A 14,640-nucleotide genomic window follows, 5' to 3' on the forward strand; every position below is an offset into this window, starting at 1 on the left:
ATCTCCTCATAGGTCATTTAAGTGGTATAAATGAGGAGATATTCATTATGTGATTCATTTCTTTTGTCAATATAGTATTTATAGAATTTTGCAACTGGTGTGTGTTTTTCTCAATTAAATTGAATGCTCATTAAAACATTTATCTATCAAATATTAACCAAATATTTCAGTAAATTATCCATGAATTGATAAACATGTTAAATAAACTATCCCTTACTAATTTGAGTGACTGTGTATATCTGAGTATATTAATAACAAACGAAAATGAATATTGAAATAGAGAAATTACTGTATTATTCAATATAGATAAGATAAGATTTCAGCCAGATTATGTAAGGTACCGCACAAGTTCTAGCCCAATATTAATTTATTCTGACGTTTCAACAAGTCTTATTGTATAAAAGGGGGCAAAAAAATCTTTAACATCATTACGCGTTTAAGTAAAGTATATTATATTGCACTCAGGCTATCAATCTCAAAAACTCATCAATATCGACGAGATCCATATGCCGTTATCTATTAAGAATACGAAATCTACTGCCCTGAAGAAAGCTTATCCGAAAATCAAGTCTAACATAACTTGTTACAAATGTGGTGGTAAAGATCATACATTGAATGTCTGCACTACTCGTAATAATGATAAATTGAAATGCTTGCGCTGTAAACCAATCCATAAAGCAGGTATTCAGACATCGTCCGGTATGGAGTACCAGGGATATGATGGTTACAACGATGACCCTAGAGATACTTTCTTTTTTGAGCCCGACGGTTTTGTTCATGTTACTTATCAGAGAGATTTACTCCATAATTTTAGCTCTGATAATTCGGGAATGATTTCGGGACTTGATCCTGATAATATGTTAGAGATTCTTGGTACTGGTACCTTGCATTTTCTGTTTCCTGACGGTACCTTGGTGACTTTTGGGGACGTGAAATATATACCTTCTTGTGGTCGAAACTTGATTTCTTTTAGCCGTGCCGTCTTCAATGGGGCAATTTGGAATATCCGCCACGATTTTGTATATGACAATTACAGTGACCTTCCGATTGCGGTCCGTACGGCTCCCTACCATGGTCTACGTTACGAGTTTTCATTGCCTTGTTTACCTTCAATTAGCAGTAACTCTGGATTTGCTCTTAATACCACCCCGAATTTGTATGCTCGTTTCGGTTGTCCTAGTCGTGATATTGTGAATGATTTGGCGAAAAAGTTTCCTTCTTATTCGGAGACTATTAAATTTCAGTTGGAAGAATATATTAGATCTCTGAAACAGACTTCGACTACCTCTCGTAGTTCTGTTACAGCTCCATTGGAGCTTGTCCACTCCTCTGTCTGTGGTCCCTTTCCTGAACCGGGCATTGGGAACAACTTATATTTTGTTATCTTTGTTGATGAATACACTCATATGAAGAGAGCTTTTTGCATTAAAGATACATCTGAAGTCTTTGAGTGTACACGCTCATATTTCATTGAGGCTGAGGAATTCTTTCACAATCGAGGTGGTTACAAGCCGGTAGCTTTTCGTACTGATGACAATTATGAATATTTATCATTCGAGTTGCAGGGCTTTCTTAAAACTCGTGGAATTGCTCACCAATGTATTGCTCCGTACTCTAGTTACCCTAATGCCGTGAGTAAACGAGCTATTCGTACCATCACAGAAAAGAGTCGAATAATGATGTCGGATGCATCTACACCCTTAAGTTTTTGGTCAGAAGCTGTTACCTGTTCTAATTATATTACTAATCGTTTACCGTCGAATGCTATCAAAATGCAATACCCTTACAAACGGTGGTATAAGAAAATGCCTAACTTAGATAATTTACGGCCATTTGGATGTAAGGCAAGTGCTCTTATTCCAACCCTGCGGGGATCTTCTATGCTGTCAACTCACTCTATCCGAGGTATCATGGTTGGTTATGGTATAGGTTCAAATGCATACCGTATATTTGATATTGATACAGGAAAAATTGCTATTTGTGAAAATGTTAAATTTGATGAATTCTCATTTCCCTTTAGAACTATGACTGAAATTCCTCCCCATATTCGTTTCTCTGGTTCTCAGTCGAAGTACGATGCTGTATTTGAAGCTGGGCTCCCTAATGATAATAAGGCCACTTCTGAGCTTGCATTCCTCTTTTCTTGCTGCTCAATTTGAATAAGAAGTAATTATTTCTAGATTCAGAAGCATTACATCCATGGAAAGCAAAGGAATAAGTACATAATATCCTACAATTCTGTCTTCATGCAATCGGCTTACCTGGCTATTATGTTTTTTTTTATGTTTATACCTATTTTACCCATAATACCTATATAGGAATAAAACCAAAAAAATACTAGCAGTTATGATGGAATGTAATCACATAGTAGCATGCTATGGTAAAAAGATAAGATAGATATAAAATGTCTTGGAAGCAATTCAGTTTATAATCCTTCCCTCGGGTGTAATTTTAATTGTGAAATTGGATCTCCGCATCAATGCTACAGAACATTCAAATGGTACCCAAGAATGCCTTTTTTTTGGATATATGAGTTCATGATTCATCCGTTCATGGATTATCATTGAAATACGGTTTCTCCTTAAGGAGCTATTAAATAGCATGGCATCAGAGGAGTTTCGATTTCCCCTTCATCCTCCGATTGGCTATCAAAACGTGAAACTGAAGTTCTGTTTGATATTTCTAAGTTTTTTAATCGCTGGTTTGTTTCATTTCTAAACTGCTGCATTTCGTTGTTGAACACCCCCATTTCGTGCCTAAACTGTTCCAATACGTTGTTAATTCTAACAATCAGCGTCATCATTTGGTTAAGAGCTGCATGGCCTAAAGCTGGGGCTTGTTCATGGCTAGAACGAGTACCATCGGGGTTTAGAAATAATTACTCATTCACTCTTTCCATATTCAGCGAAAGATCGCTTAATTCGCGGCCCATATTTGAAGTAAAGCTATAAGTTTTCTGGTTTTATAGCCTGTGACTGCATCTTTGTCTTTATATAGCCTGTTTGTCCGGTCATAGAACTTTTATGTGTAATAGCTATCTCTTACTTGTCGCGATTCTGCTTGCAAGTTGGCAAAATAACGAAGGGCTTCATTTAATAAAGATGGCTCAAGCCATTCTAATGCATTAGTTGGACCATTTATTTCTACGGGTGGTTATAAAATAGGTTCTATTTGTATATCTATGATTTGTGCCATTTGTGAAAAAGCTTGTCAAAAAATATCTATCTTGTATATATTCGTCGTCATTTGGGCTTTTTTATACTATTTTACATTTGTGGTAGAACAAATAGACTTTTTCACAGACAGATTATTTGTGGATTTTATAAGCGATAGATACATTCTTAGGAGGCAGTCAATTATATCAAGCATTATTCACGGTGAATTGAAACCTGAATTTATCCAAGTGGTTAATCTGCAACATTACAATATTTTACAGTTGCGAATATTGACGAATGAATATCTATATTGCTAAATAGAGAATTCTGATTTATATGTTTCAGTCTGAAGCACCTAGATTTTTTTTTATTTGAACTTCCCAGCGCAAACTCCTCGACGTGTAGGTTAAAAATGAACATGGTTAACGATTGGACAAAGTATACGTTTGGCTTGTTTTGGTATATATTTTTAATAATCGTGGTATAAGTTCTCCAGAATCAGCTACACAGTATGGTCTCAGATTAAATATGATACTAATTAGTTTGACATATGCTTAAATTAATGATATTTGTTTCGACAGTGTTGCGCTCGATAAAATATTTTAGCTTTATTTTCCTGAACTGTACCTAGATAAATTCAAGGAAGCCATAAGACAGTCAGTTTGCCTTGCTCCATGAATGCTTCGATTTAAGATTAGTAAGAGCTAATAAAATTGTAAGAATAATCGCATGTACTAACCAAGATTTAGATAATTTCGCACTATTTCTACAAATTTTGCAACCAAAATTCCTCTATCGGATTAACTTCCAAAATCTTGTTCGAAATCTGAATATTTTAATTAAAGTTCAATCAATTATTCGCTTAAAAGTATTTTATCTAGCTATTTCGGGAAAAAGTAAATATATAATACACTACGTAGTTTATTTATAGGTTCATACAATTGGAGTAGGAAAAATACTGAGCGCTGAGTAAAAAGAACATCGAGCTTTCAGTCTGGTTTTTAATTTGTACACAAGAAGCTTCTATAAATAAATATACGAATCTAATCTAGGATTGTTGGTAAAAACCTTGAGAGACTAAATACTCAACTATATCGCTAATAACAGAGGTCAAATCAAAGTCATCGTTATTCTTATTTAAGGAAAATATTCCTTGGTCAGTATTTTGCTCACCATTGATATTGACAACAATAGCGTTTCCACTTCCAACAGCCTTGACAATATCAGATTGATTTGATTTTGTTGGCACTATAACTCCAGATCCAGATTTAACTAATTCATTCACGATGAAAGGACTAGCTTGTTCGCTGGATAATTTGGTAATACGACGTTCACCTGAGAATTGGTTCAAGGTAGATTGTAAAGCAAAAGATAAGTATTCACCTTGTTTTGAATCAGATGAATCAATAAGAATAGCGAAACCTTGCTTGAATCTTGGAGGGTTACTCTCTCTTAAGATTTTTACAACTTCAGGGTAAGAGAACCAGCTTGGGATCTCGGTACCATCTCTTAAGCGTTGTCTTAATTCAGTACCAGAAATGTTAGCAGTCTTCACTTTAGAAGTGTCAATGGTATCAATTGGAGCATATCTGTCTTCATCAGGTAAATAAGTGACCATTCTGAATGGAACAACCTTGATCTTTGGTTCTAATTCATCTTTATATTTTGCTAATAATTCTTGAGCATCATATGGACCATAGAATTCAACACCTTTAGAGTTTGAGCCAGGACCAGCGTGGTCTCTACCGACAATAAAGTGATCGACACCATAGTTCATACGAATTAAACTATGCCACATGGCTTCACGATCACCACCCATTCTCATAGCTAATGGTAATAAAGATAAGGTGGCTAAACCCTCTGGATATTTTTTTAAGATTTGTTGGTAAACCTTGACTCTGGTATGATGGTCAATGTCACCAGGCTTTGTTAAGCCTACAACTGGATGAATTAAAATATGTCCATCGCTTCCAAGATCATTGGCAGCACGAACAGTTAATTCTCTGTGGGCTCTGTGCATTGGGTTTCTAGTTTGGAAGGCAACAACCTTTTGTTGGTCCCATCCTAATTTTGAGAATTCTTCTCTCAATTCAGTTGGAGTTTTACGGAACGGAATGTAATCGTAATGAGTTGGGTAATCTAAACCTTGGATAGAACCACCAACATAGAAATCTTGTGCAGTTTCAAATAAATACTTATTAGCAGGATGTTCAGGATCTCCTCTGAACACCTTTTCAGCTTCGGTTTGTTTATTTGGCTTGTAGATAGTTTCGACAGTCAACAAGGCTAAAGGCTTTTCATCTCTTAAATCCTTCAAGACAATTTTTTCACCTTTAGAGAGTTCGCCAGCTAATTCCTGAGCAACGTCTAAAGTGATTGGCATTGGCCATAACAAACCCTTACCGGTCTTTTCATCTTTAACACTCGACAATCTCATGTCGTGAACAACACTGTTGTAATCTTCTTCATTTAAAAATCCAGTTAATGGAGAGAAACCACCATTTAAGATAAGTTCCAAGTCACACAACTGTCTTGGACTTAAAGTCAACGATTTGTATTTCTTATCAGCGATTTCTTTAAACAAATCGGATCTGATAGAACTGTCACGAATGACTAAGTCTTGTAATTTACCACCGTGAGGAGCTGGAATAGGCATTGTTTTCTAAAGAAAGATCGAAATATATAGGAACTAGGATTATAAAACTTGATGAAAAATCTGCTGGAACACTGCTATATATGATACCAAATCAGACAATCGCACGTGACAACTGCCTATTTAGCTGCTAAATAGTTGATATAGGGCCATTTTTAAGTCTTATATACGATATGAAGCCTATGTTTCTAATATCGCCCACGAGGAATACATCGGTGACCACAAGGTAAGGTATTCTCTAGGTAACTCCAGTAGAATTTGGATTTATATGATTTTAAAATATTGCTATTGAGCACAATTGTAAACAATAATAATTATCGCAACACCCAGAAAAATTATTGGGTCCATAATAGGTACCCAATTATTAATGGAACTTGTGTTAGAATTCCGTATTTACATTTACGTTGATTAGTTGTTACTAGTGGGGTATTTCGGTAAAGGCGAAAACTTAGTTTCCATCAATATCGATTTATATTTCTTGATTTATGGTTCTATCTAGATACTAGGTACGGGGTAATAATAGAAATGTGTTTCAGTGGTTAGCTCGGACTTATTGACAAACTTCTCGACTTGGTCGAGAACGTTAGTTTAAATGGTAAATATAACATCCGGTTATACGAACGACCTTACTAATTGAGTCATAAATATGTAATGTATAGATTAGTAAAATTGCGGTACACACATATCCGAGACGACTCAAAGCAAACACGTCGAAAAATTTATATTTAATACTTCTAAGGTAACTGTAATTTATTATATTTCTAATTGTTTTCAATTGTAAAAAATTTTTTAAAGGTTATAATATAAAATGTCTGCTCCAACGTATGTATTCTTTAGTTGATTTATCTGAAGTGAAGGTCGAATAGGTAGTGGTCAAACATGTGGCGAATTTTCCCCAGGTTAGTTTTTAGAGGCTATAACTTTCAGGGCGGACAAAGTAGCAGAAATGATATAGATGAAGCACAGTAAAGTAATTGAGTAGTGTTCTGATAGTTTTCATATACATTGGTTTGAATTGATGAGAAATGGCCTATAATTGAGCAACTACCGAGATCGGATTGACTTCTTCTTCAAATGAATAATATACTAACGATTAATACAGTGGTGATATTGGTTTAATTGGTTTAGCCGTTATGGGTCAAAACTTGATCTTAAACGCTGCTGACAACGGTTACACTGTCGTAGCTTACAACAGAACTGTGGCAAAGGTCGACGAATTCTTGGACAACGAAGCTAAGGGCAAATCAGTCATTGGTGCTCACTCCATCGAAGAATTATGTGCTAACTTAAAGAGACCAAGAAGAATCATCTTATTAGTTAAGGCTGGTAAACCAGTTGATGCTTTTATTGAACAATTGTTACCTCACTTAGAAAAGGGTGATATCATCATTGACGGTGGTAACTCCCATTTCCCAGACTCTAACCGTCGTTACGAAGAATTAAACGGTAAGGGTATCTTATTCGTTGGTTCTGGTGTTTCTGGTGGTGAAGAAGGTGCTAGATACGGTCCTTCTTTGATGCCAGGTGGTCACAAGGATGCTTGGCCACACATCAAGGATATTTTCCAAAGTATCGCTGCCAAGTCTGACGGTGAACCATGTTGTGACTGGGTTGGTGATGCCGGTGCTGGTCATTATGTTAAGATGGTCCACAATGGTATCGAATATGGTGATATGCAATTGATTTGTGAAGCTTATGATTTATTAAAGAGAGTTGGTAGATTCTCTAACAAGGAAATTGGTGACGTCTTCGCTAAGTGGAACAAGGGTGTTTTAGACTCTTTCTTAATTGAAATTACCAGAGATATCTTATACTTCAATGATCCAACTGACAATAAGCCATTATTAGAAAAGATTTTGGATACTGCTGGTCAGAAGGGTACTGGTAAATGGACTGCTATCAATGCTTTAGATTTAGGTATGCCAGTTACTTTAATCGGTGAAGCTGTTTTCTCTCGTTGTTTATCCGCCTTAAAGGATGAAAGAGTCAGAGCTTCTAAATTATTAGCTGGTCCATCAGTCGAAGGTGACGAATCTCCAATTCAAGATAAGCAAAAGTTTGTTGATGACTTAGAACAAGCTTTATATGCCTCAAAGATTATCTCTTACGCTCAAGGTTTCATGTTGATTAGAGAAGCTGCTAAGGAATACGGCTGGAAGTTAAACAACCCAGCTATCGCCTTAATGTGGAGAGGTGGTTGTATCATCAGATCTGTTTTCTTAGGTGAAATCACTGGTGCTTATCGTGAAAACCCAGACTTAGAAAACTTATTATTCCACCCATTCTTCAATGATGCTATCAAGAAGGCTCAAAAGGGTTGGAGATCAACTATTGGTAAGGCTGTTGAATTTGGTGTTCCAGTTCCTGCTTTTAGCACTGCTTTATCATTCTACGATGGTTACAGATCTGCTAAGTTACCAGCTAACTTATTACAAGCTCAAAGAGATTACTTCGGTGCCCACACTTTCCAAGTGTTACCAGGTGAAGAAAATGATTTCTTAAAGAAAGACCAATGGATCCACGTTAACTGGACCGGTAAGGGTGGTAATGTTTCTGCCTCTACTTACGATGCTTAGAATATTCATTATTTATAAGTATCTTCATTTTTATAGTGAAATAACGGTTTCTAAATATTGACGTAGTTGAAATAAAAGAAGATATTCAAGATCAAGTGTAAGTTTTAAAAGGAGCATATATTAAATCGATGGAAATGAAAAACTATTATTTATATCAACAGGATAATTTTGATAATAAAATGAATCAAAATTATGGTAAAAACACAGAACAAAATTAAATAAAAAATAATACAGTCTAATATCTATTATGTTAGACTTGAAGTGGATTTCTTCTTTTCCACTCTAAGATTAAATCATCTTTAGGGAAAATTGTGGCAAAGACCTTTATTTCTTCTGATAAAGGAGTAGGATAATGAATAATGTCCGAGTTCATAACAAACTTACCTAACATACTAGTAAATAACATCAACACATAGGTTTTACCTAAACAAATATGAGGACCAGTACCGAAAACCAACCAGTTACGCTTGTACATATCACCAGTAGCATTTTCCCATCTCTCTGGAATAAAACTGTCTGGATCTTCATATACCTCTGGATCGTGTAATGCTGGATACAATGTAGGAATAATCATAGAACCCTTTGGAGCGGTATATGTATCAGTAACTGGGAAACTTTGTTTAACAACATAAGGGACCATTAAAACTGGAGGACGGTAACGTAAAGACTCCTTAACAACATTATTAGTGTATGTCATTTGATTAATTAAATCTAAATTCAATGGCTTGGAAGGATCTTGATCACGAACTCTTAATTGTTCTTCTCTTATCTTTGCAACAATATCAGGACGATCAGCTACAACTTGGAATAACCAACAAGCTAAGGATGAAGATGCATCTTGCGAAGCAAAAAGGAAAGTGAAAATAACCTCGGAGATTTCCTTGTTTGAAAATTCACGAATCAATAACTTCGATTCAGGATCATCTGAGTGCTTTTCTCTTGCATCTTTCATTAAATAAATCCATTCATCCATGACACTTCCTGGTTTACCGTTATTCTCATTAATATGTTTCTTAGACATACCGGCACAAGATTCGAAAATTTTCATAGTTTCATCTGCAATTTTTTTACCATACCAGGTCTTAGTGTAGGGAATAATAATAGGGAAGTTAACTAACTCTAAAGCTGCAGTGATACGGAAATAGTTATCAGTAATCAAGGCGATTTGCTCTTCAGTAATGTAGTCCCCACAGAAGGTTCTTAAAGAAAGAGCACACAATAATTCTCTGAATTCAGGGAAGAATTCAGTTGGACCATCCAAGTTAACGAATTTTTCAAGGTATAAATCCATATACTTTTCTTGAACTGGAATATATAATTCCAAAGCCTTTTGACTGAATAAACCATTCAAGGATTTACGGTAATCTGAATGTGCCTTACCGTCCAAGAAGACCCAGTTGGTTGGTCTTAAAATCTTAATCGCGACATCAACGACACATGGCTTAACATATTTAGGAGATCCTAAGATCTTTCTGGCCAAGTCTCTTGAAGATGCAATAACAACAAACTTGTGGAAAATTGAAACACACGATAAAGGACCTGAATCCCATTTAGCTTTATATTCCTCGAATTTAGGATCCAAAGATTCCAAAAATGGTCCGATGATGGGCCACACCTTCAAACGTGGACCTGCAATACTACCCTTTCTGATTTGATACATAATCTGATCATACGACAACCCCAATACAATTGTGGTGATAATTAATTGTAACCAAGTCATGTTCATGTAAAGGTCGGTGACTGTTTTGATAAAAAAACTTGTGTCCCCATAGGAACCAGACAAGTTGTCAACAATATCAGACGTAGAATTCGTACTCATACTTTTAACATACGCTTACTACCAACTCCAACTTCAAAAAGTGAAACACCTTGAAAAGAATCTCTTCCTTAAAAAAAAAAACACGGACCAGAAAAAAATAAAACTGGGCGCCCGAAAAATTTCAATCCGGTAATATTCTATACGACCGTACCGATATCACGACATTTGATTTAAGGTGAAATGTGGTTCTGAAGATAATCGCAAAATGTCGCGATGAGGTACTAATTTTTTTATGTACATAACGATTTGAAGTGAACGAAGCAAATAAAGTGTATAGATTAGTATCGATATTGAAGGATGGGTAAAAGAAAGCAGAATAAGGAAGTTGAATCCAAAAGGAAGAAGGCTAAGCAAGAGCAAGACGCCCAGCTTTCGACTGGATTATTTTCATCTAACCAAGATGCACCAGAAAATGATGAAATCAGAGACTGGGACAATGAAGAACAAGACTATGAATTGAAACCAAGAAATAAAAAAAATGATAGTAAGATGGTCGAGGGATTACCGATAAAGATGGCAGACGGTAGGATTGAAAGAGTGGTGAGAGAAGTTGCAGAAGATATCGAGCCCGAAGAACCAACGAAAGAACCAGTGGAGGAGGCTAAGGAAGAGCAAAAAGATGATGAAGAAGAAGAGGACGAAGATGCAGATTTGACACCTCAAGAAAGATTAAATAAGATTAAAGAAGAAGTTGCAGATTTGGCATCGAAGCTAATTGAGGACCCAGAAGAGAATATACCGTGTCTTACGAGATTAAGAAAAATGTCAGAATCACGTAATATGGTCACCTGCCAATTATCCATGATGGCCTTGATTCCAGTATTTAAATCATTAGCTCCAACTTATAAAATCAGGCCTTTAACAGACACAGAGAAAAGAGAAAAAGTGAGTAAAGAAGTGGCCCGTTTGCGTCAATTTGAGCAGTCGTTGATAAGTAACTACAATTTGTACGTTGACAACTTGGCCAAATTAGCGAAAGTGTCCCTTCTGAACTCTCAAAATAATAAAAAGATTACCCCGGAACAGATAAAAAAAGGGCAATTAGCTGCTAAGGCTGCTTGTGAACTTTGTTTATCTTCATTGCGTCACTTTAATCATAGAAGCGAGATTATTGCAATTGTTGTACGCCGTCTTAACAAAAAGCCTAATAATACTGAAGATTTTGAAATCTTTACTAAATGTTTGAGAGTTTTAGAAACATTGTTGAAGGACGACGAAGAGAATGGTGATATTTCGTTCGATGTGATAAGAATTTTATGTCATTCAATTAGAGATAAAAAGTTTAGAGTTGATGAATCAGTTATAAATATTTTCTTATCCTTGTCCCTTTTAGAAGATTATGATCCTAATAATAATAAAGATGATTCTCCTAAACAAAAATTAAAGAAAAAAGATAGAGTCCATTTATCTAAGAAAGAGAGAAAGGCTAGAAAAGAAAGAAAAGAAATCGAGGAAGAGATGCGTAAGGCCGAACAAACTATAACTATTGAGGAAAGAGAAAAGTATCAAGCACAAGTGTTGAAGATGTTATTGGCTTTGTATTTAGAAATATTAAAAGCTGGCTCGCACACATCTTCAACTCCTAACAATAGTGCAAGCGATCTTATGGCATCTGTATTAGAAGGTTTAGCCCGCTTTGGTCAGATGGCAAATTTTGATTTATTGGGTGACTTCTTAGAAGTATTAAGAGAGATAATGATTGATATAATGGATGAGCATACCCTTTCAGATGATACTGAAATATCTGACGAATTCGGAGGAATGTATGATGGAAAGCAAATCAGAACTGTATTGTTATGTATTGCCACATCATTTACTTTAGTCACTAACCACTCAACCACCGGTAAACTACCAATGACAATCGATTTATCGAAATTCGTATCATGTTTGCATAATATCTTGTGTGACATGGCGCTTGATTGTGACTTAGAATTTTCCCATAAATCATTGAGATTGGCTGATCCTTTGCTGGCCTCTACCATCTCAGAAAAACCTTCTGTTAACGTTTCTACAAAGTCAGAATTATTATTGCGTTGCTTAGATTTTGTTTTCTTCCGTTCAAGAAATGGTACATTACCTAGAGCCACCACTTTTGCCAAAAGGTTATACATATCAATTTTGCAAACACCAGAAAAGACTTCTTTAGCATCATTAAAGTTTATTGGTAAATTGATGAGTAGATATGGTGATAGTTTAAAGGGTTTATGGAACACTGAAGAAAGAATCAGCGGGGAGGGTACTTATATTTTAGGTATAGAGAGATCTGATAGAGAAGTTGAATTAGAAAGAAGTAATAGTGGTGCTGCAACTCTTTGGGAAAATGTTTTATTAGACAAGCATTATTGCCCTATGGTTAAAGATGGTTCTAGATCATTAATGAAGAACAGTAAATCAAACGAAAGAAGGTAGTTATATAGTCATTGTAAATACTTTTATGTATAATTATAGATGCACAAGATATAATAATTTACCGTTTACTATTCTAAGAGTTTTGATGAGGATGATATTTTTGTGACCGAGAATAAAATTTGCGATAAAGAATGTAATATTCGAAGTTCTAATGTCAATTATATGATAATTGGTACTCTCTTTTATTAACTTTGAATTGAGCATTGCTATAAGGACATATTGATATAAAATGGATCCTTCTATTATTTTGTTTGTATTCATATTTGTCTCCGTTTGCTTTTGTCTTTTATTATTCATTAGCGCTTTTAGGGTTTTCTTTAATGGTTCTGAAGGTAATGAATACAGCTATATTGGATCAGATATATTAGGATCGGATGTTCCTCGTGAATTTTTAAATGACGAAGAAGCTTTGAATCATTTGGCATCAGAATACGATTTTACACACTTGTCTCCTGAAGAGCAATTCTCTTACTTGCGAGGTGAGGAATTTACCAAGACTAACCCACCACACTTCCATAACACTAGGGGTAAATCATACTCAAATGAGGATGACATGTTACTTAAGGAGCGTGGTATTAATGCTTTTGAGTTTGAACAAGATGCAGATATATTACGTGGGCGCTATATTGTTGCTGATAGAACAGAGATTCATTTTCATAATAACGACACTCCATATTCTACTGCAACTTCTATATTGAATTACAGTTTACCAGTTAAGAATAGAGCGTATTCCGATACTATTTATTTTGAGGTTAAGGTTTTTGAATTTCAAAGTGGCGACGAAAATCCAAATGGTCACTTTGCTATCGGATTAGTGACTAAACCTTACCCCAGTGAATTTCGTCTACCAGGCTACAATAACTTTTCCATTGCTTATGAATCAACCGGTAATTTGAAGGTCAATAAGCCTTTTCCAACGCCATTACAACAGCATCAAGGAGATAACAGTCAATATAATGCATTAGTTTTACCTCCTTTACTACAATCAGATATTGTTGGATTTGGTTATGTCGTGAGTACAGGAACTATATTTATTACTCGTAATGGTAAGAAGGTTATGGATGTCATGAGGGGATGTTTTATAGATTTGTATCCTGCTGTGGGCTGCTTTCTGTCGAATGCCAAATTTCAGGTTAATTTAGGTCAATTAGGTTTCGTATGGATCGAAGCTAACGTTAGAAAATATGGATTTGTTTCAAACAGTGACTATAAGAAAATAAAAGGCGAACAAGGTTTGGCTGCTCTTCCCGAGTATGGTAATTCGAGTGTTGCCGAAGGTGATAAACTTCTTGAAATGGGAGAAGAGCTTCCACCACGGTACCCAGAGGATGAATTAGATTTTTTCGGAAGATCTTCAAAAGATATACTTAAAGTGGGTTCTTCTTCGAAATCTCACAACCCAGTCAAGTCAGTTTCAAGCAATGAGAAAGAAGATGCCGAAGAAATAACGGGTGAGCCTAAAGTTGGCGAAGGGCACCGTTCATCGGCAATTACCAATGATCCTGAGGAAGTGATGGATTTAAGAGAAAGGTTATATGAACAGAACATTACTGGACCCGAAAGCGAACTTAGCTCGGAAAGAGCACCATTAATAGATAATGAAAGTCAATCCGAATTTTACGTTAACCCAGAAGGTGTGGAATCTTCAAGAGAAGAACACAATGAAAGTGGCTTAAAGCAGGTGGCTGACAAAGAGAATAGTTCTTCGCAAGAGTTAACTAAAGCTGCCCAGAATGGTTCTAACATATCAAAGACAAGCAGAACAAAAAAGAAGAAGAAGAACAAGAAAAATTCTAAAAAAAATAAGAAGAAATAATGCATAAATACATATAGGATAGTACATAATTCTCTTCTTTTCATCTTTTTGTATTAATAGACGCCGTAATATCATATACACCTATTAGTTTATTACCTCTCTAATTAATAGAGCAAAAAAAAAACTAGCGCCGCCCGGTTTCGATCCGGGGACATCAGGGTTATGAGCCCTGCGCGCTTCCACTGCGCCACGGCGCTGTATCCGTTACAAAT

At 35.7% G+C, this 14,640-nt stretch overlaps 7 protein-coding genes across 7 annotated transcripts; 4 read left to right on the forward strand and 3 right to left on the reverse strand.

The window, feature by feature from the left end:
• Positions 1-506: 506 nt before the first annotated feature.
• On the forward strand, positions 507-2,159 carry AC631_05428 (integrase catalytic domain-containing protein; the record flags this gene model as incomplete). The annotated part of the gene is made up of 1 exon (XM_015614257.1): positions 507-2,159. One exon carries the CDS (start codon positions 507-509, stop codon positions 2,157-2,159), a length of 1,653 nt encoding a protein of 550 aa, XP_015464909.1.
• Positions 2,160-2,581: 422 nt separating this feature from the next.
• On the reverse strand, positions 2,582-2,800 carry AC631_05429 (uncharacterized protein; the record flags this gene model as incomplete). The annotated part of the gene is made up of 1 exon (XM_015614258.1): positions 2,582-2,800. The coding sequence occupies one exon, from the start codon at positions 2,798-2,800 to the stop codon at positions 2,582-2,584; it is 219 nt and encodes a 72-aa protein (XP_015464910.1).
• Positions 2,801-4,203: 1,403 nt separating this feature from the next.
• On the reverse strand, positions 4,204-5,811 carry MET3 (sulfate adenylyltransferase; the record flags this gene model as incomplete). The annotated part of the gene is made up of 1 exon (XM_015614259.1): positions 4,204-5,811. The coding sequence occupies one exon, from the start codon at positions 5,809-5,811 to the stop codon at positions 4,204-4,206; it is 1,608 nt and encodes a 535-aa protein (XP_015464911.1).
• An 805-nt stretch (positions 5,812-6,616) lies between these two features.
• GND1 (phosphogluconate dehydrogenase (decarboxylating)) lies at positions 6,617-8,384 on the forward strand (the record flags this gene model as incomplete). Its single annotated transcript, XM_015614260.1, has 2 exons — positions 6,617-6,630; positions 6,911-8,384. The coding sequence occupies 2 exons, from the start codon at positions 6,617-6,619 to the stop codon at positions 8,382-8,384; spliced, it is 1,488 nt and encodes a 495-aa protein (XP_015464912.1).
• A 250-nt stretch (positions 8,385-8,634) lies between these two features.
• On the reverse strand, positions 8,635-10,203 carry ERG5 (C-22 sterol desaturase; the record flags this gene model as incomplete). Its single annotated transcript, XM_015614261.1, has 1 exon — positions 8,635-10,203. The coding sequence occupies one exon, from the start codon at positions 10,201-10,203 to the stop codon at positions 8,635-8,637; it is 1,569 nt and encodes a 522-aa protein (XP_015464913.1).
• Positions 10,204-10,500: 297 nt separating this feature from the next.
• On the forward strand, positions 10,501-12,612 carry AC631_05433 (uncharacterized protein; the record flags this gene model as incomplete). The annotated part of the gene is made up of 1 exon (XM_015614262.1): positions 10,501-12,612. One exon carries the CDS (start codon positions 10,501-10,503, stop codon positions 12,610-12,612), a length of 2,112 nt encoding a protein of 703 aa, XP_015464914.1.
• Positions 12,613-12,841: 229 nt separating this feature from the next.
• Positions 12,842-14,428, forward strand: AC631_05434 (uncharacterized protein; the record flags this gene model as incomplete). Its single annotated transcript, XM_015614263.1, has 1 exon — positions 12,842-14,428. The coding sequence occupies one exon, from the start codon at positions 12,842-12,844 to the stop codon at positions 14,426-14,428; it is 1,587 nt and encodes a 528-aa protein (XP_015464915.1).
• Positions 14,429-14,640: the final 212 nt, after the last annotated feature.

This window comes from Debaryomyces fabryi (assembly GCF_001447935.2).
Source record: "Debaryomyces fabryi strain CBS 789 chromosome Unknown contig00208, whole genome shotgun sequence".
Classification (NCBI taxonomy): Eukaryota; Fungi; Ascomycota; class Pichiomycetes; order Serinales; family Debaryomycetaceae; genus Debaryomyces; species Debaryomyces fabryi.